Here is a 26,924-nt window from a genome sequence, read left to right as displayed (position 1 = left end):
ACAGACACAGATCTGATGGTTTCCTCTCTTCACGCTTCACGTACGTCAACATCCACAGTTTTTTATTATGTTTGATCAAAAAAATTATTTAATAAAAATAAAAAACAAAATTAAAAAACAACTTACCGACCAGAAGCTGCTCGGAGATGCCCTGTGATGTCTGAAAACAGATGTGAGGACAGGTGAGAGGAGTCCAAAACTTGAGTTTAGTTTAAAAAAAATCATCTAACAAATTTAAGTTCAGTTTTTTTATATCTCTATTATTTATAAATTGAGATTAAAATGGTCGACATCACAAAGATCAATACCAAAATGTTTTTGCATATAGAATACACTAAGAGTGAAACAATAGACGACACCTGTGGGACGTTAAAGTAACTTACCTGTTTAATGAGAACTAATGAACAAATAAATGATCAGCACTCAGATCAGAAACTTTATTGATCTCATCAAACACTGACAGAAACAGCAAAGCGAAAATTAATATAAATATCAGCAGATTGTTGGAAACATTAAAACGCTTCATTTCATCAGCTGTTACCGTGGACACCTGAGGGAAACATAGGCCCCGCCCCAGGCTGTGACGTCACAGATGGGGAAGAGTCTGAGTGAACTTCCTGTCAGGTAGTTGGTTTGAATCCCAGCAGGACAGACTGAAATACAAATATATATTTATATATAAACTTTAAAAGAGAACTCTATAGAGATACAGTAGATAACAATAGATACTCTTTATAACACCATAGAGAATAAAATTATAAATATAAACTCTTGAATTAAAACTAACGCCTGTCCACCCTCCATGGCTGATGCCGTCTTCTTTTATTTTTCACGGCATCAACTTCTCTGGTGTTGCCAAGCTCATCTGTAACAAACTGACCAATCGCAGCAGAGGAGGCGGGACTTTTGGATGATGTTTAACAATAAAAGCTGGAGGGGAGTCTTTAAAAAAACAGACAAGTTGTGAAATTGATAAAATCCCCCCGACAGGTGCGACAAGCCATCGAACAAAACAACTAAAGTCTGAAATATTAAATCCTCAGAGACTGCATTTCGGGAGGAAATGACATCATTACAGTGGGGGTGGAGCCACAGTGTGATGTCATTCACTGTTTGCTGCAGTTATTTATGAGCCCCAGACAATCATAAAAACAAAATCCAACTTTTATTTAATAGAAGATACACAATATTCACCAAAGAGAAAAAAATACATCTCATAATTATGATATAAGAGGAGATCTATTCTTGTACTTATGACGCAGCAGCTCATTATGACGAGAAAACATTCTCATATTCATAAGCACATACTTATGAGACTTTCTCACAAATAGACATAAATCCTCATAAATTCAAGACTTTTCATCAAAATTACTCTCTCACAATATTTTTGTAAACATGACACTTTTTTCATAATTATGGACGTTTTTCACAATTATGACTCTTTGGTAATTAAAAGATTTTTCATCGGCAATGAAGAGACATTTTTGTGTAATTATGAGACTTTTTCATGTAGTTTTTCTTGTCCTTTATCATCAGAGTTGGGAAATTTTGAGGCAATTTGTAGACTGCACAATTTTAAGACTTATCATCAGTTATAAGAATGTTCCTCATAATTATGAGACTTCTTACCTTTTAATCGCAATTTAGATATTTCTTGTGATTATGAGACGTTTGTTGTAATAACAAAATCTTGTCTTGTAATTACAAGATCTTCTGTGTAATGATTAATTTTCTTCTCACAATTATAAGATCTTTTCTTACAATTATGTTTTGTGTTTTATGGGACCTTTCTCATTATTCTTACAATTTGATTTTCTGATTACTTTTGTTACACTAATAAAAACTTTTCTTGCAATTGCGATGTATTTTGGTGTTTTGCGGTGTTTTTTTTTTTCATTTTTATAAGCAGCAGCAGAAGAAAATGAGAAATTTGTTTTTCTTTGGTGAATGCAAAGTGGATCTGTACAATATGTACTGCACAAAACATTTTTAATTTGCTTTTATAAACATTTTATTAACTTACTCTTTGTTCATGTTTCATTTTGTTTCTCTTTCTTTTTCACCCAGTTGTGTAGTTTCATTGACAGAAGTTAAGAGTCACTTGTAAATATGAAGTTGTTTACAAAAATATATCTTAAGAAAGACAGGCAAGAAACACAGAAACACCATCTCTCTGAATTATTAATAAATTGTTTATCACTGAGGATCGCGGACTGATGTTGGAATTCAGAAAGTGTAGAACTGAGAAATTTGATCTTAAAACTTTGGATATGACTTAAATGGACTGTGTTTTTTAACTTTTCGATCCAAAAGATTTTAAAAACTATTGAATATTCTTGAGGAAAAAATTCAATAAAATTTTTATTAAGATTGTAAAAGACTTTTTGCTTTCAGGTGCAGGTATTTTTTCATTTTGTTGACTATGAGTTTAAGTACTAATGTCACTAAGGAAACAGTGCGATGTACGGCTGAGTCCCATTTCAGGCTCCGCCTCCTTCCACCTAGCCCACCTGTCCAGTCTGAACACTTCATCACAGCAGGTGTCTCCTTTAGGCCTCAACATCCCAGAATCCTTTGCCACTAGTTCTGGTTTTGGTGAGTTCAGTCTTTAGTCTTATAAAGGACACCTGCGTTAAGCTCTGCCCCTCAAAGGAGGCGGAGCCTGAAATGGATCCACGATGAACGTCCAACATGACGTCATGATTGACTTCTACATGCTGACAGAAACACACCTGAGATCATTGTTGTGAGTCAGAAAGTTAAATCTGACTGATGATTGGATGGAAAATGAAGTCCCTCCCATTGTTTTGGGGGTCAGGGGCTTTTGACTTGGGGGGAGGAGTCTACAATCAGGTGTTTCCAAAGTGGCTCGGTCACGAGCTGCAGGTGTCAGGTGTTAGTGGTGTGTGACCGATTCCTGTCCTCAGCGTGTGACTGGTTCCCATCCTCAGCGTGTGATTGGCTCCTGTCCACGAGGTGTGATTGGTTCCTGTCATTGGTGTGTGATTGTTGCCTGTCCTCGGCGTGTGACTGGTTCCTCTCCTGAGTGTGTGATTGGCTCCTGTCCTCTGTTTGTGACTGGCGTCTGTCCTCTCCGTGCGATTGGCTTCTGTCATCAGTGTGCGTTTGTTTCCTGTCGTCATCGTGTGATTGATTCTTGTTCTCAGTGTGTGATTGGTTCCTGTTCTCAGCATGTGATTGGCTACTGTCCTCGGCGTGCTTGAACATCAGGATGGAGTTGTAAATCTTGAGGGCGGACGTTTGATGATTGATGATCTCACAAACAATGTCCGTGTGAGCAGGAGGAGGGAAGGCCCGCCCGCCTGAAAAAAAAAGAAGACAGAGAAGAGTAGAACCAATCAGATCAGATCACAGGTTCAACAGCATGTCATTAAAATCCTACAGCAGCAGTTGAGCACCTCTCTCTCTCACTCGTGAACTGTTTTGTTTTGCCTGTTCCAACAGAGACTCCAATGAAATCTGGAACCTGCAAAAGACACAGACAGTCAGAAAAGTGGAGACAAGTCCCAGTGAGGAGAGGAGAAATGTAATGAAATGAATACTGTTTTGCCTGTTCCTCACAGCCGGGCAGAGACTCAATGAAATCTGACACCTGCAAAGAGACAGACAGGTCAGAAAGTGCGAGACCAAGTTGAGAGAGAGAATGTAATATCTAAAAATGATTAGCCAATTACCTTTTTTCCCATGACGAAGACAAGATACTGACGAGACGAAAAAGGATGTCTTTAAACAGTAACTGTGACTAAAAGTCTGGACAATGTGGTTGACAAACAAACCGGTGACTGAGGTGAAACCTCTCTTATTGGAAAAGGATTTGACATTTTGCAACATAACAGGTTGACATTTGGACCCACTTCAAATATAATGCTGCTGAGGGAAAAAGTGATTAGATTTGTGGGGGTGAAGTCCTGTGGCTAAAAAATCACTGGTAGGCCACATTACACCAGCTACTAAAGGCAGTGTTGTAACACTATGTATTAGCATCTAACAACAACGGGACATTGGTACATTACTTGCAGATGGGGTTAGCCTCACTGAAACTTACAAACACTTTTAAAAATCAGGTCTTGACGCTTTTGAATGGATCCTTGATAGCTACCTGTAGTTTATTGTGACATCTACTGGGTATTAAAATGCACAGCATTTTATGTAAGACATTGATTTTGGGTATGAATAAAGTCGGTTGGGCAGTAGTTAGCTGTCTATTGCTTCTCTTGCTTTGTGTACAAAGAGATTCCATATATTTTTCTTTACAAATGTATTCAAATGGTAGTGAACAACCTATTACAAACACTGAGTGTATAACACAATCTACTACAACACTACCACTAAGGGCTGGAACAGTCCTGACTAAACTGAACGTAATGAGGGTGGGATTTATTGCAGGGCTGTTGTATAAGGTTTCCTTTTGATTGTGTAGGGTTTTCTTTTGTCTTGATACTCTGGGTTTGTGTTATCAAAAACGAGTTCAGATCATAGCAATGACCCGTCTCTCTCTCTTACCTGTCTCTCTGATTTGTTGTATCGATCTATCCGTCTCTCTCTCGGACCTGTTGTACTGACCTGACTGTCTCTCTCTGGCCTGTCGTACTGACCTGTTGGACGCTCCAGTGTTGGACAGTCTCAGCGTTGACTCCGACGACCCCCGGCAGCAGTTTGCGGTGTTGCTCCCAGCAGAGCGACAGGTCGCGGCCGGGCTGCGCTGACATGGCCGACAGGAAGACAGACTGGTGGAGGGCAGCCTGCAGACTGGTCTCTGCTGCTGCTGGAGAGACAGACAGGTCAGAGACAGGAGTCATCTAACAACACCTTAGCGACCTCACGGCGTCTTCGTGAACACATACTTCAGTAAAGATCCAAAGGATCTGCTGCTTTTCTTACGTGATGATAAACTGAATGTCGTGGTCAAATAACACGAAAAACTAAAAAAAACTGGCATCAAATTCTAGGTTGGTTAGTTAGATGTCTTTGTCATCTTGCATCCAGTGACGATATATTTTGACAACTGATGAATTCATGTCATTTTTCAAGCACCTTCTCCTTCCGTCCTCTGGTGTCAGCGTCTCCAGTCTCTTTTGGTTGTGGACTTTTGGTCGGACAAAACAAGACATTTGGGAGACATCAATTTTTACTACTTTCTGACAATTTATTGATCATACGAAAAAACAATTAACAATGAAAATAATCATTATTTGCAAATAATGATTATTATGTGATGTAGTCAAATGGAAGTCCTGGTTAAGAAACGTGTGCAGAGGACGACATTGAGAAGTCCAATCATCTGTTTCCAGACTAAAGTGCAGTTTGAAAATGTCCTGAAATGAACTTCAGATTAAATCGGAGTCCAACATCGAGTGAGTGCAACACATCGAGTGAAAACCAGGACCCACAGAAACCCCGCAGGAGCACAAAATCTGAATCAGATTAACAAGTGCTCGTTAAAATATTTTAAGAATCAGCAGAAGGCAGGACCGAGCTGGAAACCAGAGAAACCTGCTTGTGGACTGACCTGTCTCACAGTCAGACAGGCAGCGAGACAGGCATCATATGACCCCTGTGTGCTGATCAATCACCTGATCAGTGAGCACAGACAGGAGGAGATGAGAGTCTGCAGTCCTTCAGAGGATAAAACACACAGAGCACAACCAACAGGGCTGTTACCATGGTGAGCTGTTTCCATGGAAACAGCCACTTCATCTGTCCACTGTTTCCATGGAAACACACTGGTGAGCTGTTTCCATGGAAACAGCCACTTCATCTGTCCACTGTTTCCATGGAAACACACTGAGGGAGGATGCTGAGTGTTCTCACTGTGGGAGAAAATTGTGTAACAGAATTTATACAGGTTGTTTTTAAGTAAGTGACCATTTAAATCATTAACACATAATAGGCTGCATTTAAGCCATGTTTAGGTAAAGTTGCTTGTGTTGCTATGGTTGCCTGCAAGTTAAAACCCATTTAGGTTAAACTGGTGACCTGACCTGTGACTGAAGTGTCCACATGTATAAATGTATGAAAAAAACATCACAATCACCGTTTCTTGATCCAATCAACGTGATGTTCATCTTCACTGATCAGTTTGTTCTCTGCAGCTGAAGATCTGAATCATTTAGTGAACCCAGAAACCAGTATAACCAGATTTTCTATCACTTTCCTCGCTGTGGTTTCTGTGGTTGCCATGGTGACATGTTGAAACACCATCTACAGCTCGTTTTGTCTATTGCTATCAGCTCTCCCTGCTGTTCACAGGCTTACATACAAAACATACACATACTCATATGTGAGCTACGGTCAAAATCTCTGGTAAACGCTAGAAACTGATGCTTGATTTAAGAAAATATTATCACAGATATGCTTTTAAAAAGCTTCCTTCTACAGATTAAACTTGTATTTACAGTGTAACAACCCACAAATCACCGAGCAGTACTTTAGTCAATACCACAAACAATCAAAGTCCATTAAAAAGTCCATTAAAAAATGTTTTATTTTGGTTTTTCATATAGAATACCAACCACACAGCTACACATTGACCATACAGAAACACTCACTGTACATTAGAGAAAATCTCAAAAATAAGTTAACAGACAACAAAATAAATTAAGACATTAAAAAACACGCAGTAGAATGGTGTGGTGAAATTATAGTGACCACGCCAATGATCATTCAGTCATGTGAGATGTACTTGGTAAAAGGTTGCCATATTTTATAGAAAAAAATATCTTAATCCTCAGTGAGTAAGTTATCTTTTCCAGAGGTTTGCAATTGTTCACTTCTGAGAGCCACAATCCAACTGCTGATGGGAGATCTGATTTCTGCAAGCTTGATGGAATGTCTGAGTGTAAGGTTAGATTTTGAGGGGTCGCCACCTCTCAGAATCCATAGGGAAAGTAACTCCAAGAATTTTGGATAAAGCATCACAGATCCCCTGCCAAAAACCTTGTAGTTCACTACACTGCCAGGTGGAGTGAAGGAAAGTGCCCTCTACTAGTGGGTCACATCTTGGCTAGTTTCCACTGTACTCAAAGGTTAACCCTCATAAAATTTCTTAACTGTAAGTATTTTTTAAAAATTATATTTAGTTGCTGTAAGGACATAAAAATTCAATTCATACAACAATGTTCCAAGCAACTGATACCCTTTTTAGGCCAAGACTCAAAGTTTTTCTTCTGGTAGAAGATAAGGATACAGTGGCATGAAAAAGTTTGAGGACCCCTGGTCAAAATCTCTGTTACTGTTACTAATAATTAAGTGAGCAGAAGATGAACGGATCTCCAAAAGGCATAAAGTTAAAGATGAAACATTCTTTTTAACATTTTAAGCAAGATGAGTGTATTATTTTTGTTTTGTACAATTCTAGAGTGAAAAAAGGAAAGAAGCACGTACAAAAGTTTGAGCACCCCAAGAGATTTGAGGTCTCAGACCTTAATTAGCTTGTTAGGGCTGTGGCTTGTTCACAGTCATTGTTAGGAAAGGCCAGCTGATGCAAATTTCAAAGCTTTATAATTACTCCTAAAACTTTGTCCCAACAATCAGCCATCGGCTCCTCTAACCAGCCACCTAGAACTCGTAAAAATGAAAATAACTGTACCCACAAAGCAGGAGAATTCTGCAAGAAGATGGCAAAGTGTTTTCAGGTAGCCGTTTCCTCAGTTCGTAATGTTAAATAGGAAATTGCAGTAAACAGGAACGGTGGAGGTCTGGAAGACCAAGTAAACTTTCAAAGAGAACTGCTTGTAGGATTGCTTGAAAGGCAAATCAAAACCTCCGACTGACTGCAAAAGTCCTTCAGGAAGATTCATCAGACTCTGGAGCGGTGGTGCACTGTTCTACTGAGCAGCGACACCTGCACTAATGTGACCCTCATGGAAGAGTCATCAGAAAAAAAACCTTCCCTGCATCCTTAGCACAAAATTCAGCATCAGAAGTTTGCAAAGGAACATCTAAACAAGCCTGATGCATTTTGGAAACAAGTCCTGTGGACAGATGAAGTTGAAGTCTCAAGATGTTGATGAAGTTTTGGCCCCAATGAGCAAAGGTATGTTTGGAGAAGAAAGGGTTCAAATTCCATGAAAGAGCACCTTTCCAACTGTTAATCAGGGGGTTGGATCGATCATTGCTTTGGGCTTGTGTTGCCGCTAGTGGCACAGGGAACATTTCACTGGTAGAGGGAAGAATGGATTCAATTAAATACCAGTAAATTCTGGGAGCCAACATCACATCATCTGTAAAAAAGCTGACAATCAAAAGTGGATGGCTTCTATAACTGGATAATAATCCAACACACACCTCAAAATCCACAATGGACTACCTCAAGAGGCACAAGCTGAAGGTTTTGCCATGGCCCCTACATATAACTCATAACTCAAGATGCCTTTGAGCAATCCTGTTTGAAGTTGCTGGAGGCATCCTGCACTATCTCTTGCATATACACACCGAGTTTCACTCATCCGATGAAGGGGGACAAATGGTGGAACTTTGAGTGCGCATTTATTGAAATGGTGCATACACTGTAATGATTAGAAAAGTCAATGCTTGACCTCACTCTTTCTTTACAAAGAATTGAAATATCTCAAGTGACTTTAACTGTAGGATGTCTTGGTTTCTTGTGTGTTTACCTCCTCAAGTGTGGCTCAGGGGCGGCTGGGGCACAGGAGACTGAAGCTGGAGAAGAGTGTAGGCGATAGTGTCCGTTTCAGCAGCTCACAATGCCGGAAAAAAAACAGTCCGTAGAAATCACAAGTGTAGCAGGGAATCCTCATTAACACGCTACATGGAAAATAATCCCCATCAAACAACAGTAGTACTACTTCAGCAGCAGTCTATATAAACTCTTCAGTGTAGAATGCCTTGGCTTCTTCAGGTGTGTTGAAAGTTAGGTTTTCTCCCCTCTCAAGTGTGACTCGGAGACAGGCAGGGTGCAGTTGTCTCAAGCAGATGCCTTTGCTGTGCAGCAGAGCTTTAACCTTATTAAATGCGGTGCCCTTTTTGGACAAGGCTGCACTGAAGTCAGGGTAAAGTCTGTTGTCGTGGTAGTGGAGTTCGTGTTTTTGGCCTAGTGCAGGGCACGTTCTTTGTTTTGGTACCGATGAAAACATACCACAATGGTTTTGGGAGCAGCTCCACCTTTGGGCTAGCAATGGGCCCTCTCAAATTCTGGGGGCTTGTCAAACACTTCTGGACATATGATTTCCATCAGCATTTTAGAAACAATTTGAACAGGGTCTTGTCTGGTCTCACTACCTTAGGACACATTTATTATTCCTAAGTTATTTCGCCTTGAACGGTTACTAAATTGTCAACTCGTGAGTTGTTCAAAGTTTTCTCCCACAGTGCTTTCAACTCAGGCGAAGTGTCTCTTGAATGAACTGACCATCTCATGGAGTGCGTCTACTGATGCCTGCAGAGATGTGACAGAGCTCTAAATTAAGGTTGACATATCTCCCTTGACAATAGTGCGGTGTTTAGCCAGCTCTGCGACCAGCTTTGCCGTGAAGAGGTCACCTCTGTTATCACCGGCCAACTCCGGTTTGGCATTGTTGTTACCACCCAACATTGCGCCTAGCTGCCTCTGAAGGAGCTAGCCCTTGTCTCAAGTACAGACTTACTATAACTGAGAGGATATATTGATGTGAAAAAGTAGTTATGTTAGTTGTGAAATCGGAGAGACTTCTGCCTTGTGTCTGGCCCCAAAGCCGCCATAACGTAACGCAAACAATCATAACATAACGCCATAACGCTATGCCATAGGAAAATCGTGTTTTGCTTCAGGACATTTTTAAATTTAGAACTTAAATGGAGGTTTTCTACTTTTTATATATTTACACTTTCAATCTAAATCTGCATTCCACTACTGGGGACCGATGTATGTGATAATGATGATAAATACTAGTGGCTGCTGCCGGTCTCTGACATCATAAACTTGCTTTCTATGGAAACTGTGAAGTAACGCACACTGTACCTGGTCCCAGGGCTCTGAGGTGAAGCTCCTCCTCTTCCTGTTTCACACGGAGGAATTTGGTTGGCTGAGACAGTCTGGGGGCAGAGCCAGAGGAGAGTGAAGTCAAATTTTTAATTTCTGTCCTCTTGCACAAATACATGGAAAAGTCTATTTTAGATGTTTGTCTGATAAACGCTGGAGTCAAAATCCCACTGTTCACAATCTGGGTTATTCTTCTTTTATTAGGGGCTTTATTTTGAAAATCAGATCACGTAAGACAGTCTGATCATGTTTCCTCCACTGGAAAAAGATTTCCAGATTAAATCTTGTACTGATTTCAGATAATTTTCTTCATATGTGTTTATAATCTATAATTCTGTCATTGAGTTTGTCCAGACTGAAAATCTACTGTTTGCTTTATTCTGTAAATGCAACATCTATTTCCTGTCCGTGCACCCTTTAAAGGGATCTCTCTCTCCTCTGTTGCTTTTCCTGAGCTTTCTTCCATTTTTCCCTGTTAAGGGTTTTTTGGGGGAGTTTTTAATTGCCTAGTATTGATTGAGGACAGAGGGTGTCCTCAGATTATAACCGCCTGAGGTAGATTTGTGATCTGTAATACTGTGCTGTACGAATAAAACTAAACTGACCTCTTACACATCATCCCTCTCTGAAATCCCCCAGTAGATCCTGTAATGACCTGTAGTAACCTGTATTAACCTGTGGTGACCTGTAGTGACCTGTAATGACCTGTATTGACCTGTAATGACATGTAGCAACCTGTAATAACCTGTAGTAGCCTGTAATGACATGTAATGACCTGTAGTAACCTCTAATAACCTGTAATAACCTGTAGTGACCTGTAATGACCTGTAGCGACCTGTAATAACCCGTAATGACTTGTACTGACCTGTAGTGACCTGTAGCGACCTGTAATGACCTGTAGCGCCCATTAATAACCTGTAGCGACCTGTAATAAACAGTAATAACCTGTAGTAACCTGTAATGACATGTATTAACCTGTAGTAACCTGTAGGAAAAATAAGCAGGAAGAGAAAGATCAAGTCATAAAGTGAGTTAGAACAGACTTGAGTGGTGATGTTGAGTGGAGAGCTCAGCCAAATTAGCTTAAAATGTATTTTCTGAGAAAGATGAGTTGTGTTCAGTTGTGTGACGCTCCGTCTAATTGAACCTGTTCTCACCTGTGCTGTGCTTCAGCTAACAGGCTAGAAAAAGGGTTTTCAGTAAGACTCAATGGTTCTGAAGTTTCCTGATCCCTTCATAAACAGTCTGACCTCCAGCTGCTGCCAGACTCAATCTCTTCAGGTAACGGAGACGCTCACACCTGAGCTTTATTCAGATCTGTATGTCTGATGTTGCCCACTTTTTGTGGACAGGAGTGTAGTGTTTCTAGATTGTTTTTATTGGCATATTATTTTAACATTTTCATTGTTGCTGTGTCTTTGACAGCGATTGTTGCTGTTCATTGTGATCTTTGACAGTGTTTGTGTTGCTGTGATCTGTCTGTTAACACCTGCTTGCAAACCTCTGTGATTATACAAAAAAGTTTCCTCTGTGATAGTACAAATGTGAAAGATGAAGATGACTGCATCTTTTCATTTATGTCTGATAACATAGTTCAACCTATTCAGTCTGCGGTGATAAAGATGTTTTATACATTTCCATTCTCTCCTAACATACAGCTGTATGAGGTCAAACACGCATGAACCTTCACGTAGATCCTCAATAAATGAGAAAAACACTGTTTGACTGTTGTGCTCCTGAAAAGAAGCATATCCTGAGTTTATCCTCTTCTCATCTCTGACTCATACATGGTCTCGTCTCTCAGACGGTTCTCATCTGCTTCCTCCTGCTCTGAACGAGATGTTTTACTCTGGATTTAACCGTCTGGCTGTAAATCTGTTTCGAAATGTGTGTGAAAGCTGCCGGTCGATCTGATGTTTGACTTTTAAATGTTTTTCTTCAGATCATAACTTCTTGCGGAGAGTTCAACAACAGAACTGTGATTTTAGTCAAATGTTCACTTCTGCTTTAATCAAAAGTGTTTGGGTTTTTCTGGAGATCTGAATTAAACATCAGCCTGTGTGTGTGTGTGTGTGTGTGTGTGTGTGTGTGTGTTATATAATACAGTTTTATATAACATCCAGAGATAATCTACTTACAACACCCACACACACTTCACATCATCATGTACTTTATTCTGAAAATCTGTCAGCTGAGAGAGAGACAGGTCTGACTGCAATTATTGATTAAAGCCTGTAGAGTTAATAGTGAGGAAGATAGTGTTTGATTGTCGAGACTTTTAACCTTCAGAACAAACACAGTCTGACACCTGATCAGAGCTGAAGGTCAACGAGCCAATCACAGAGCTGCTTCTCCCACAGGCACTCAGCAGGTATTTAAAAACCATATGTCTGTCTCACCCAATGACTGTATATAAAGATGGAGGACATGACAGCTCCCCAAAAGTGAAGCCAAAACATCTCGATCGCCCCGATGGCTGCACGCCATGTAGGTCATAAGCCTTTGTGTCGTAAAATGTCGTACACCTCAAATACATTTTTCCCAAAGATGGTTTCTGTCATTTCAGGTACTTCTTATCATGCTGATGTTTGTTCCGGTCTTCATTTTTCTGATAAGTTTGGTTTTAATTAGCAATTTTATGCTATAGAAATGGGGTGGGATGTCATGATTGACAGCTGTGTGTGTGTGCTCGCGATTGAGTGGGGCGGGTGTACGGGCGGGACCTCGATACCGCGGCTCAACCCGGCAGATTCTGGCTCCAAATGAGGTCACCGGCACAAGATGGCAGTGCCCGTATCCGGGCTGTTCTGGCTTCATTTTTTATCAGTGGGAGGAAGTGGAGATGCATTGTCCATCTTTATATGCAGTAATTGGTCTCACCTGTCTGTCTTACCTGTCTGTCTGTCTTCTTTTCTTCCCCAGTGGAAGCAGCAGAGTATCGTCTCTGTGCTCCATCTCCACCTGAACGCCTCTCCTGTTCAATACACAGACAGGTAGAGAGAGAGACAGTGTTAGACAAACAGAGGGATGGGTAGAGGACAAGTTAAAAGACAGACAGACAGACAGACAGATGACAATGAAGACAGTCAGAAACATAAAATAATTTCCAGTAATATAAAATATAGTGAATCAAGATTTTGAATGAATAAACTCTGTGATAAATGTTAATAATCAGAGCTCCCTCTGCTGTCTGCTGTTGGTTAGTGTGGAAATAACTCAATAAAACAACAACAATGATATTGTGAGATGACATGAAGTTATTATAACATATGAATTATTCAACAACTCTCATATTCATATTTGATTTTTCTGTTATATTCGTTTTACATGTTTGTAATTCTTCTGTATTTCAGATTTCACACTACGAGCTCCTGAAAAACAACTGGATTTGTTTCAACCAAACATTTTTTACAGTGAATAAACACCTGTCCACGGTTACCTGTCTGAATGATGCATGGCAACAGGTACAAGGGTGACAACTCTCTCTCCTCCCAGCCTATCAGGAAGCACCACCTCCTTACGCATATTAATATCGGAGTATGGACAGCCGAAGGCACTGAGCGAGAGACATAGAGGGAGACGGGGAGAGAGAGATTTTAAAAACACAAAACACCAGTGAAGACGATAACAAAACCTGACAGAAACATGACTCAGCAGACAGAGAAATGAGTCAGTATAAAGAAACATGACTCAGCAGAAGGAAACATGACAACAGGTAGAAGTATCACAGCTGTGTGCGTGGGACAGGTGTGTGTACCTGTGGTGTCCAGTGTATTTGGCTCCTTTGATGTGTCCAACTCCTCTGCAGCCTGGAGTGGGACACACACCCTGAGAGGGGGAGGAGAGAGGGGAGGAACCTGTCTCACACACACACACACAGAAAATAATAAACAATGTTAAGATATTTCATGATACAACTACAGTGTATCTGTCTCTCTCTCTCTGCCCTGCCTCTCTGTCTTTAACCTGTCTCTCTGACCTGTCTCTCTCTTATCCGTCTCTCTTTCTGACCTGTCTGTCTGTCTATCTGAATCGTCTGTCCGACCTCTCTCTCCGACCTGTCTGTCTCTTTCCCACCTGTCTCTCTGACCTGTCTCTCTCTCTTATCCGTCTCTCTCTCGGACCTGTTTGTCTGACCTGTCTCTTTCCAACCTGTCTCTCTGACCTATCTGTCTATAACCTGTCTCTATGACCTGTCTCTCTCTCTGACCTGTTTGTCTGACTCGTCTCACTCTGACCTGTCTGTCTGTCTATAACCTGTCTCTCTGACCTGTCTCTCTCTCTTATCCATCTCTCTCTCTGACCTGTTTGTCTGACCTGTCTCTCTGACCTGTCTCTCTCTCTGACCTGTTTGTCTGACTCGTCTCACTCTGACCTGTCTGTCTATAACCTGTCTCTCTGACCTGTCTCTCTCTCTTATCCGTCTCTCTCTCTGACCTGTTTGTCTGACCTGTCTCTCTGACCTGTCTGTCTGTCTATAACCTGTCCCTCTGACCTGTCTCTCTCTCTGACCTGTTTGTCTGACTCGTCTCACTCTGACCTGTCTGTCTGTCTATCTGAATTGTCTGTCCGACCTCTCTATCCGACCCGTCTGTCTCTTTCCGACCTGTCTCTCTGACCTGTCTGTCTGTCTATAACCTGTCTCTCTGACCTGTCTCTCTGCCTGACCTGTTTGTCTGACTCGTCTCACTCTGACCTGTCTGTCTGTCTATAACCTGTCCCTCTGACCTGTTTGTCTGACTCGTCTCACTCTGACCTGTCTGTCTGTCTATCTGAATTGTCTGTCCGACCTCTCTATCCGACCCGTCTGTCTCTTTCCGACCTGTCTCTCTGACATGTCTCTCTCTCTTATCCGTCTCTCTCTCTGACCTGTTTTTCTGACCTGTCTCTTTCTGACCTGTCTGTCTGTCTATAACCTGTCTCTCTGACCTGTCTCTCTCTCTTATCCGTCTCTCTCTCTGACCTGTTTGTCTGACCTGTCTCTCTGACCTGTCTCTCTCTCTGACCTGTTTGTCTGACTCGTTTCACTCTGACCTGTCTGTCTGTCTATAACCTGTCCCTCTGACCTGTCTCTCTCTCTTATCCTTCTCTCTCTCTGACCTGTTTGTCTGACCTGTCTCTTTCTGACCTGTCTGTCTGTCTATAACCTGTCTCTTTCTGACCTGTCTGTCTGTCTATCTGAATCGTCTGTCCGACCTCTCTCTCCGACCTGTCTGTCTCTTTCCCACCTGTCTCTCTGACCTGTCCCTCTCTCTTATCCGTCTCTCTCTCGGACCTGTTTGTCTGACCTGTCTCTTTCCGACCTGTCTCTCTGATCTGTCTGTCTGTCTATAACCTGTCTCTCTGACCTGTCTCTCTCTCTTATCCGTCTCTCTCTCTGACCTGTTTGTCTGACTCGCCTCACTCTGACCTGTCTGTCTGTCTATCTGAATCGTCTGTCCGACCTCTGTCTCCGACCCGTCTGTCTCTTTCCCACCTGTCTCTCTGACCTGTCTGTCTCTTTCTGACCTGTCTGTCTGTCTATCTGAATCGTCTGTCCGACCTCTCTCTCCGACCCGTCTGTCTCTTTCCCACCTGTCTCTCTGACATGTCTCTCTCTCTTATCCGTCTCTCTCTCTGACCTGTTTGTCTGACCTGTCTCTCTGACCTGTCTGTCTCTCTGGCCTGTCTGTTTCACCTGGGGGGGGTTCCAGTGGGTGTCCTGTGCGTTGACACCAGCCAACAGGATGAAGGTCACAGAGGTCGCTGTCTAACCAGACGTCAAACTGCAGCGACCAGCCATCATAATGAACCTGCAGGTACACACACCTTTATGACATCACACAGGTACACAGACAGATAGACACACAGGTAGACATGCAGGTAGACGGTACCTTCACCCTGTAGTCTTCTGTATCTGTTACCGTGGCGACGCGGATCAACATGGGGTTTCTCCTGTCGACGGCCTCTAGCCTGTGGTTCACCTGGAAACCATGTGGGGCTCTCTGATTGGAGAGAGGCAAAAAGATACCTGTCAATCATTATATAAAGCTTTCTGATCGGACCTGAGAGCTGTGAATTGCTCCTCTCCTTCTCTACCTCTTACTCTCCTTCTCTACCTCCTTCTTTCCTTATCTACCTCCTCCTCTCCTTCTTCACCTCCACCTCTCCTTCTCTACCTCCTTGTTTCCTCACCAGTGTGAAGGCTGAACTGGGAGCAGCAGTGGAACCAGTTTCCTGCAGGTACTCCTCCCACAGGAAGTTCTCTGGGTTCGGATGACCTGCAAAACGAAGTACTGCTTACCAAAATACTCAGTATTCAGAGTTCTAAAGATTAAAGACAGTGTGTATAAATACTGTGTGTACCCTGAGGGGCGGTCAGAGGTCGTCCCTGTTGTTCACACCAGCCGACAGGATGGATGTACGGACTGCTGCTGTCACACCTGATCAATCAATACAAACATCAATTCATCACTACATCAATACTGGCATGCAGGAGTTCATCTACATGTTAATCAATAAATATCTCATCCCGTGGATCAATCAGTTAGATATCAATACAGTGAATAATAAAAACAGCTGCAGCTCAATCTGATGCTTAACATGACAACTGCATGATTTACTACAAATACTACACTGAACTGTAGTATTAATAATATTACTGATAGTACTACTACAACTACGAGTACTACTACTACTACTACTAGCACTACTACTACTACTGTTACTGCTATTACTACTACTACTGTTACTGCTAGTACTACTACTGCTGCTACTGCTACTACTACTGTTACTGCTATTAATACTACTGCTGCTACTGCTACTACTACTGCTATTGCTACTACTACTGCTATTGCTACTACTGCTACTACTGCCACTACTACTACTGCTGCTACTGCTACTACTACTGCTATTGCTACTACTGCTACTACTACTACTGCTGCTACTGCTACTACTGCTACTGCTACTACTGCTGCTACTACTACTACTGCTACTGCTACTACTGCTACTACTGCTACTGATACTGCCACTGCCACGTTAACCAATACTGTTAGTAATGGTACTGCTACTACTACAGCTACTATTACTACTACTCCTGACTGAAACAGAGAAACAACGGCTGCTACTACTAATGATACAATGAATGATAGGAAAACTGCTATTGCTACTGCGTTTACTACTATTGCTAGCATTGATACAGCAACTACTAATACTACAGCTACTAGTAAAAATACTGCTACTGCTGCTACTACAATGACTACTACCCTTTATGCAACTACTACTAGTACTTGTTACGCACAAGCTGTCAGTCAATTGTCTGTCTGCAACCTGTCTGTCTGTTCACCTGTCTGTAACTTGTCAATCACCTGTCTGCCTGTCACCTGTCTGTCTCACCAGTAGTCGTACGTGTCGTCCCAATTGTCAAAGTGAACCAGGAATCGATCTTCAATGACGTCGGTGACGGAGGCGACGCAGACGAGTCCGGGGTTCTTCCTGTCGACCGCCTCCAACTTCATCCCCACCCTGAACCCACAGCCCTGAGAGACAGACAGGCAGAGAGACATACAGGTGTATACCGACTGCAGTGCAGGTTGAACAGACAGGTGAGCAGAAAGACAGGTGTATACTGACTGCATTGCGACGAGTGAACAGGGTTGGAGGCGCAGCATGAGAGCCTGTGGACTGAAGATAGATCTGCCAGTCAAACTCTGTTTCACTGTGACCTGTAGAGAGAGAGAAAGACGGGTGGAATGATGTCATCTGTGTCAGGTGGTTACCTGTAGGGGCGGTGCTAACAGTGCTCACCTTTAGGTAGGTGGAGCTTGTGGTTGTTTTCTTTACACCAGCCTACCGGTCTGATGTCTGTTGAGTCAGCGTTGACCCAGAAGTCATAGCATTCTGAGTACCCATCAATATGGAGACGCAGCCGACAGCCAATCACCTGACAAAGAGACAGGTGAGTCACCTCACAGACCCCAGACAGGTGTGTGTGTGTGTGTGTGTGTGTGTGTGTGTGTGTGTGTGTGTGTGTGTGTGTGTGTGTGTGTGTGAGAGAGAGAGAGTTACCTCAGCAACTGTAAGCACACAGAACATGGAGGGGTGCAGCGGGTCGACGCCCTCCAGTTTCATCCCAACTTTAAAACCTGTTCTCCTACTGGGCAAAGACTGGGACTGAGAGACAGACAGGTCCGAGAGAGAGAGAGGTCCGAGAGAGAGAGTTAGACAGGTCAGAGAGAGAGAGAGGTCAGAGAGAGAGAGTTAGACAGGTCAGAGAGAGAGAGAGGTCCGAGAGAGAGAGTTAGACAGGTTAGAGAGAGAGAGAGAGGTCCGAGAGAGAGAGTTAGACAGGTTAGAGAGAGAGAGAGAGGTCCGAGAGAGAGAGTTAGACAGGTCAGAGAGAGAGAGAGGTCCGAGAGAGAGAGTGAGACAGGTCAGAGAGAGAGTTAGACAGGTCAGAGAGAGAGAGAGGTCAGAGAGAGAGAGTGAGACAGATCAGAGAGAGAGAGAGAGGTCCGAGAGAGAGAGTGAGACAGGTTAGAGAGAGAGAGAGAGAGAGGTCCGAGAGAGAGAGTTAGACAGGTCAGAGAGAGAGAGAGAGGTCAGAGAGAGAGTTAGACAGGTCAGAGAGAGAGAGAGGTCCGAGAGAGAGAGTTAGACAGGTCAGAGAGAGAGAGAGAGAGGTCCGAGAGAGAGAGTGAGACAGGTCAGAGAGAGAGAGAGGTCCGAGAGAGAGAGTGAGACAGGTTAGAGAGAGAGAGAGAGAGAGAGAGAGGTCCGAGAGAGAGAGTTAGACAGGTCAGAGAGAGAGAGGTCCGAGAGAGAGAGTTAGACAGGTCAGAGAGAGAGGTCAGAGAGAGAGAGTGAGACAGGTCAGAGAGAGAGAGAGGTCCGAGAGAGAGAGTGAGACAGGTTAGAGAGTTATTCCTGGATCGTAAACATTCTGACATTGAGAGCTGACATCAAATGTCCATTCAGACTGATAATCTGGTTCACTTCAATCAGAACACAACTACAGACCAACCGATCAGAACTGGACTACAGACCAACCTGCCTCAGTAGTGTGAGGAACCAATGAGACAGTTTGATATAGGGACAGACAGTTTATCTCCCAGTTAAAACTTGGCTCTGCCCAGTTCTCCCAGTATGATCAGAGGATGACTTCACTGTGGTTCACGCATTTAATAATCAATATCTCTGGCTCGTATATGTACAAAACTGTGCAGATGCTTTCAGCACTTTAGATGTTCAGATTCTTCTCCACCATCAGTCCCATCAGGAGGCATCTGATGGTCCCAGATTCGTCCTGCAGCAGGACAACGAGTCCAAACACACAGCCAGAGTCATGAAGAACTATCTTCAGAGACCAGGAGAACAAGGAGTCCTGCATCAGATGGTCTGGCCCCGAATGAGCCCTGATATCAGCATCAGTCTGGGATCACATGAAGAGACAGGAGACACTGAAACAGACTAAATCCACAGAAGAACCGTGGCAGATTCTCCAAGATGCTGGAACAACCTACCTGCCAAGTACCTGAAAAACTATGCGCAGTTCACCAAGGAGAACTGGTGCTGGTTTAAAGGCAAAAGAGGGTTCCAGCAAACACTGATCTGATTTGGGTTTTTTTTGGCTTCTCAGTGTGCAGCTGCCTAGCTAGTGTCTACCGACAGCCTGCATGTGAGGCGTTTAAAGGATATAGCTAAATTCTAGCTACAGAAAACAAATGCAGTGCATGCACATCTGTCACACGCTGCGTCACCCACCATCACAAGTTAATTCTCAACCTGTGGGAAAAAAACTGGTGTGTGTGTGTGTGTGTGTGTGTGTGTGTGTGTGTTACCTGTGTAAACAGTGTCAGAGGAGCGGCTTCAGCTTTCTGTTCATTCAGGTACTGCTGCCAGGACCAGGACCGTCTCTTTACACTGACTGAACACACACACGCACACACACACACACACACACACACACGTTGTTACACACGTTGTTACCATGGTTACAACACTGTTCTGAACATTCGTTCACACTAAGACCATCGTAGAGCTGCAGGTCCTGGTCTCAGACTGTGTTGGTGAATCCACCTGCTAGTCTGGTTCGTGTTTCTGCGTTAAATTCCTTGGTGAAGGTGAATACAGATAAGAGGGGTTGGTGATTCATAAATACACTCTCATCCAATCACAGCGCTGGTCTCATCACTCTGACAAAAGCTGAGCCAATCACAGCGCAGCATGGGGACACAATACAGTGATGATAAAAGCAGTTTCTATGATGAATGTAATGTCACTTCAGTTTTACTGCAGCTCATGTTCATGTTGTTGTGGTTTTCCTGCTTTTTCTTTAACTGGACGAATAAAAAAATTATTTGGGCAGGTCACCTGGACACTTTTTGTACTGTTACGGTGAACTACACACCCCAAAAGTTAATCTGTATTCCAGAGGTTTAAAATGTGTCCTCACAGTTTAAACCTCTGGAATACAGCAGATGGAGCAGATGGAGACGGGTGAGGCAGAGGCACTGTGTGAGCTGAAAGGGACAGGTGTATGCAGGTGTTCTAAACACTACAGGAAGTCAGTTTTCTTTTTTTGGCCGCTGATAAACACGATCAACATCTGCTGCAGTGACACAGTTCATGGAGGACATTAAGGTAGGACACTTCAAAACTCTTAGAGGCAGATTGTCACAATCAGAATCATAACTCAGAGTCTTAACTGTGTCAGATCTGAACAGAGACATGAAACACAAGTTGATATGATTCAGTGTGATGTCCACTTCCTGAGGACATCATGATCTCTGATGTCCCTCCAGAATAAAGCTCCAGAAATCCTCTTAGATACCAGTGGAAAAAGAGGCTGCAGAACTTCATTCAGAATCTTCATATTTTTAAATTTCCTTCAGTATCACAGTGACCCAGTGACAGTTGTCTGTACGTCCATGGCTACACTGCAAACAGGAGCTGATCACAGCCGATTCGGCAGCTTTTAAATGGGACAATCTGACTAAATGTAAACAGATATAGGATTTCAAAAAAAATTAGGCTACTTCTGCGAGGATTCTGCGACTTTCTTTTTCTTCCTATTTCTTTTTAAATCTGACAACACTGCTCATGGTGTAAATATTCACATCAAATCTTAAAATATGTTATCTAATGCATTTAAAAAAAAAAAAAAAAAAACATGAAAAAGAAGATAAAACTGCAAAGATTCAAATCAAAGAGATTTAATGAAGTGAGGGAGAAACTTTTCATCCAGTGAGAAGCAGCTGTGGAATTAGACACAGATGTATCTCTGACGGGGAAGGTATTTAATAACAGTAAATATGACCACACAGACAAGATCTGCAGTGAAGCAAAGTATTTACTGTAAAATTAAATCTAATGATTTGACTGAAAATGATAAACTTTTTAATTGGTCAAAGAAAACAGACTTATTGGTGCCCAGGTGAGAGCTGCTGTTCAGCCTCTTCTTATCGCACCAGGTCAGTCTGCTGCTTTGGAACAACAAAGTCCAGTCTGTGATTTTAGGGAAACGTCTTTTTTGTTTAATGACGAACAGGATGTGACTGAGACGATGCATGTGAATGATTCACGACTAAAAAGAGTCTTTAACAGTAGCATCTTACTTCATGGACATATCAGGAAGAGAAGTTTGTATCAGAAATGAGTGGGCGAGGGTGATGGCGTGACACTTCCATTAAATCAGCTTCTTTCATTCAGTCTCACAGGGCTGGTTGGAGAGCGACTGTAGTGACCAGACAACCAGCAAACACATTCAGCTGAGGAAATGTTGTGGATGTTTTGTGGTCTGTCGGGATCATTTGGTAAACGACTGTTTAAACTAAGTAAAGCGTCGCTGAGATTGTAAAAAAAATATACATATATGGTTATTGTTGTACAGAACTTTAATCTCTTTTAGCCCTTCACACTGTTGCTCTCATTCACTCATTCTTACTCGGACAGCAGAGAGCTGCCTACGAGCTGCTGTCTGGTCATCAGGACCAGGTCCAGGTCCAGGTCCAGGCATGTGAAAGGGGGAGCTGGGGATCGAAGCATCGACCCTGTGATCAGTGGATGACTTGCTGAGACCTTCTGATTTGTCGGTGAAGGAGGAGTCAGTCTTGGTTTCAGCCATTCCAAGATGGTGCCGCACGAGCAGCTGCCTGCCGAGCAGCTGAGCTCTCGTTCTCCTCTGAGCTTCCTCCTCTAGTTTCTTTATTTTAATTTGTTTTTAGTACTTTTCTTTACGTGTGACTACTTTTAAACTTATCTGTACACTCTGGACTGGTCACTCTGCTGCTTTCTGCACTGTTTACAACTGCATCCAAGGATTCCGTGGATAGCCATGGCAGTATTGTCTACACCAGGGATCAGCTGGTAGCAGTCTGTGACATGGCGGTGTTACCTAGGGAGAGTCCCGATTTTCCCAGCGAGCGAGGAAGGAGGACGGAAGAGACGGGGAAGCTGTGCTGGGGCTGAGCGCCACGCTAGAAGGTGGAGCTACAAACCGACCTCCACTCTGTCCACGGTCACTCTATATTTTACACGCCACATACTGAATTCATTTTTTTCCTAACACCACGGAGGCATATAGCTTATCTCCTGTCCCTCCCCTGGGAAAATCTGATCACAGCCCGGTGCACATCCTGTCCATGTACAAACCTCTCGTACACAAGCAGCCGGCTGTCACTCGCCCAGTGAAGAGACGGTCCGATGAAGCCGGTGAGGTTTTGAAGAGCCGTTTTGATACAACTGTGGGGGAAGTACCTTGTGATGCTCATGGGGAGGACATCGACAGCCTCACACAATGAACCCAACTACCGGCCTGTTGGGAATTGAAAGCGGGCAAATGATCTTAACTTCTTCTTCACTTGATTTGATCAGTCATCTGCCCCACCCCCATTTGGGGTGGATGATGCCGTCATCTACCTCCTACATAGATCCCTCTCTCACCTGGAAAAGGCTGGGAGCACTGTGAGAATCATGTTTTTGATTTCTCCAGTGCTTTCAATACCATGCAGCCTACACTTCTGAGGGGCAAGTTGGAGTGCACAGGGATAGACCACCTCCTCACAGCTTGGATCCTGGACTACCTCGCCAAACTAGCGCAGTATGTGAGGATACGGGACTGTGAGTCGGACGTGGTTGTCTGCAGCACGGGGGCCCCGCAGGGAACAGTCCTGGCTCCCTTCCTCTTCACCAACTACACTGCAGATTTCAACTACAACCTGCAAAAGTTTTCTGACAACTCCGCAGCCGTCTGACCCACCACAGATGGGGATGACAGGGAGTACAGAGAACTGACCCGGGGGTTTGTGGACTGGTGCCAGCGGAACCGCCTCCAGATCAATGAAGGGAAAACCAAAGTACCGGTGGTGGACTTCAGCAGGTGCGGACACTTCACCATACCGGCGAACATCCAGGGAATGGACACTGATATAAGAGATAACACACTATATAAGAAAGGCCATAGCAGTCTACATCTGCTGAGGAGACTCAGGTCATTTGACCAGGAGGGGGCACTCCTGAGGACCTTGACTCTGGTGGCATCGGCCATCTTCTATGGAGTGCTCTGCCGGGGCAGCAGCATCTGGACTGCTGACAGGAAGAGACTTAGCAGACTGGTTAAGAAGGCCGGTTCTTATCTGGGATGCCCCCGACCCAGCAGAGGTGGTGGGAGAAAGGAGAACGAAGGGTAAGCTCTCATCCCTGATGGGGAACGTGTCCCACCCCATGCAAGACACTCCCTCAGTGACAGGCTGCTTCACCCGCGGTGTGTGAAGGAGAGAAACCGCAGCTCCTTCCTTCCTGCTGCTGTCAGACAATCAACACTGCTCCCGGACCACTCTCGCCCAAACTGACAAATGCACTTGTGTGCAATTTCAGTGTATACGAAACTGTGTAATATCAATATTTCTTATGTGAAATAATGTGAACTCAACTGTTGAGTCTGTTTACTTATTTATTATATCTTGCTTTTTTTTTTGCTATTGCGCTACCCCCTTTGCTGCTGTAACGCGGCAAATTTCCCTGCAGTGCGACTAATTCAGGATCATCTGATCGTATCGCAGCACATGCAGCTGGTTAGATCGCTGCCTGACTTGATCCCAACTCGCTCTGACGTCAACAACAAACAACGGTAACCTGATGACTTCAGCGCACCACAGGGCATAATGGGAAACACCTGGCTCTCTCACCTGCTCTAAAAGTTGACGGGTTTAGAAGTTGGATCACTGACATGAGGTTTTATAGAAACCTTTTCAGTTTAATCGGAGGTTCTGGTGTTATTGTTCTGCTGTTGCTGTGTGAAGGTTTGATCTGTTCACAGAATAAATGTAAGGACTTCTCAGGCAGAGGCTTAAAACATTCACATTATATCACAGACAGTTCTTATAGACTGCAGACAGACAGTCACAGTGCAAAACTACAACACGAATACTACTGATTTAATTCATGACGTATAGAAACAAGAGAAAAGCCTTTGGTTAGTGGGATGTGAAGGTTCTTACAGTAACATCTGTGGAGATGCTTCAGTGACGGTCTGAATATTTGATGATCGATAATTAAAACGATCGTCTTAATTTCTTTGAAAATTTTATTTTTTTATCACATTCTTTTATTTCTTGACAACTCTGACTGTTGATTCATGTATTTATTCTGTAGTTTGGAGAATGAAGAACATCATTAGACCAACAGACTGGGAACGCGCTGAGATCAGTCTCATCAAACAATAGGATGTGTTTCTCTGACTTCCTGTTGCAAACTGTCCGTCTGACTAACCTCAGACACTTCCCAGGTGAGTTTACTTCGACTCACACAGCCCTGTTGCTATGGTTACCTGCAGGTTAATAAACCCTGAGCTCTAATCATCTTACAGCCAAACAGAGAGCAGGAAGTCACCCCAGGTGAACCAGCAGGTGTGTGTGTGTGTGTGTGTGTGTGTGTGTGTGTGTGTGTGTGTGTGTGTGTGTGTGTGTGTGTGTGTGTGTGTGTGTGTGTGTGTGTGTGTGTGTGTGTGCGCGCAAGCGCACATTTGGTTGTTGTGTAGACTAAGTTTGGTTTGAAATCTTCGTTCTGAGGACATTTTGGGAAAGTGAAGACGTTTTGTCCAGTTCTCACACCTTGACAGGGCTGTTTGAGGGTTCAGACCTGGTTTTAGGGTTCAGGTTAGGATCAGGTTTAGGTTAGGCTTAGGGTAAGGGGCTAGGGGATGCATTATGTCAATGAGTTTCCTCACAACCAACGTAAGACAAGTATGCGCGTGTGTGTTACCTTGAGTGCTGCTGACTTTGTTCTTCATCTTCTTTGGTTCTCCTCTGTTCAGATAGGAAATAAACACAAAGATGAAGTTACGGCAGCCTGGATAAATCAAACCAAACACGCTCACACAGTGCTGCTGGCAGGGCATCGCGACAGCTGTGGTTCTGAAAGGCTGACACATTAAAGACGGTTCAGAATGAACTGCAGACACAGGTTTTAATTTACGTACGCAATGTCAACATTTTACAAAAGTAAGAGTCCTATTAATCAGATATCATATGATCAACAATGGAAATAATCGTTATTAGCAGCAACTAAAGTCAGTCTTCAGTCTTTAAGACCTCTGACCTCAGACCAGTGGAACAGGCCACTGAAAACCACATATATCCAACAGAGAGCAGAGCTGACAACAGGCACAACAATGAAAACACAGTCTTCTTACACTTCAACACACTAGACCTCCGATCAATAGTTGATCGACAGTAAATTAATCAGCATTATTTTACTGATCGATTCATTGTTCCAGTCATTTTTTAAAAGTAAAAATAGTGAAAGTTCCCTGATTTCAGCCTCTCAGATGAGAGGATTTCCGGCCTTTCTGTGTATCAAATCATCATAAACTCAATATTTTTGAGTTCAGGTCGAACAAAACGAGATGTGTAAGGACGTCGCATTTGGCTCTGCAGAGTTATCTGCATTTTTTGAAAACTTTTTGACGTTTCTAATATTAAAAGTTGGATTGATTAACAGATAAAATAATCAGCAGATTAATCAGTGGTGAAGTTACTGTGAAGACATTTGATTTTATCTGCAACATGTGAAAGGTTAATTTGAAATTTACACTGTTTTAGTTGGTTTTATGGAGAACCGTCAAGATTTCATTATTCTAATTAAGAGCTAATGCGGTGAGTGAACTCAAAAATATCTGACGTATTTACTCTGGGTGGTTGTTGGTTTACATGAGTTGGTTCCTTCCGATCCCCATTAGCTGCTGTGCTGCATGAACTTTATATTAAATGTATTACTCATATAAAACGCATTAAAGGTTAGTGCGGCCTATTTCCCCAACGAACCGAGACAAACAGACAGATCAATAATCAAACCGATGATACTGATGCTTGTACTAATCCTTTCCACGGCATTTTACTATTTTCACCAGTCTGTTCACTTTGTCTGATCAATACATTTTACTATCAACTGTGATCAGCAGTGATCCCTAACAGCTTGGCTTCTGTTACCTGATCAATAACTACAGAACGTGATGCAGAGAAAGATGCTTGGGGTAATTTGGAAATGGTGAAAATACATAAATAGATTCATCTCAAACAAGGAGAAAACCAAACAGGAAGGGACTTTTAACACCTGCTCAGAACCAAATATCAAGACTTTGTGTGTTTTACATTAACAGCCAGTTTATCTACGGTCACTTCTCTAAACTTCAGCTGAATTTATTTAGCTGCAGTGATGGGAACTACGAAAGTGTAGCAGTAGTACAGCACAGAGTTCAGGGAACACCTTCATATTTATGTAACATGTCAGTTAGAGCAGAATGAATCAAGGTCTCCAGCACAGTGACCCTGTCACATTAGGCTTCATGAAGTCTGATGTACACAGACATGTTTTTAATGGAGGGGGGCAAAGCACAGACCCATTCCTTTAAGGAAAATTTCACAGAAACAAACCCACTAACGTTGGT

The 26,924-nt window shown here is 43.0% G+C and overlaps 1 protein-coding gene across 1 annotated transcript in view; it reads right to left on the bottom strand.

Annotated features, from left to right (window-relative positions):
- Positions 1 to 445: 445 nt before the first annotated feature.
- Positions 446 to 26,924, bottom strand: part of LOC120789935 (lethal(3)malignant brain tumor-like protein 4) — a 28,117-nt gene continuing 1,638 nt past the window's right edge. The window contains exons 2-18 of the mRNA XM_040127149.1: positions 25,241 to 25,284; positions 19,819 to 19,904; positions 18,047 to 18,151; positions 17,786 to 17,921; positions 17,612 to 17,703; positions 17,375 to 17,517; positions 16,346 to 16,422; positions 16,175 to 16,260; positions 15,874 to 15,984; positions 15,678 to 15,792; positions 13,758 to 13,857; positions 13,440 to 13,556; positions 12,894 to 12,974; positions 9,980 to 10,053; positions 4,617 to 4,786; positions 3,523 to 3,613; positions 446 to 3,323 (exon numbers count right to left, since the gene is read on the bottom strand). Coding sequence (XP_039983083.1) covers positions 2,890 to 3,323; positions 3,523 to 3,613; positions 4,617 to 4,786; positions 9,980 to 10,053; positions 12,894 to 12,974; positions 13,440 to 13,556; positions 13,758 to 13,857; positions 15,678 to 15,792; positions 15,874 to 15,984; positions 16,175 to 16,260; positions 16,346 to 16,422; positions 17,375 to 17,517; positions 17,612 to 17,703; positions 17,786 to 17,921; positions 18,047 to 18,151; positions 19,819 to 19,904; positions 25,241 to 25,268 — 2,046 coding nt within the window. The 5' untranslated portion in view covers positions 25,269 to 25,284 and the 3' untranslated portion in view covers positions 446 to 2,889. The remainder of the gene's footprint in view (positions 3,324 to 3,522; positions 3,614 to 4,616; positions 4,787 to 9,979; positions 10,054 to 12,893; positions 12,975 to 13,439; positions 13,557 to 13,757; positions 13,858 to 15,677; positions 15,793 to 15,873; positions 15,985 to 16,174; positions 16,261 to 16,345; positions 16,423 to 17,374; positions 17,518 to 17,611; positions 17,704 to 17,785; positions 17,922 to 18,046; positions 18,152 to 19,818; positions 19,905 to 25,240; positions 25,285 to 26,924) is intronic.

Source organism: Xiphias gladius, chromosome 5 (assembly GCF_016859285.1).
Source record: "Xiphias gladius isolate SHS-SW01 ecotype Sanya breed wild chromosome 5, ASM1685928v1, whole genome shotgun sequence".
In the NCBI taxonomy this organism is placed as follows: Eukaryota; Metazoa; Chordata; class Actinopteri; order Istiophoriformes; family Xiphiidae; genus Xiphias; species Xiphias gladius.
This window is presented reverse-complemented; position numbering and strand designations above follow the sequence as displayed.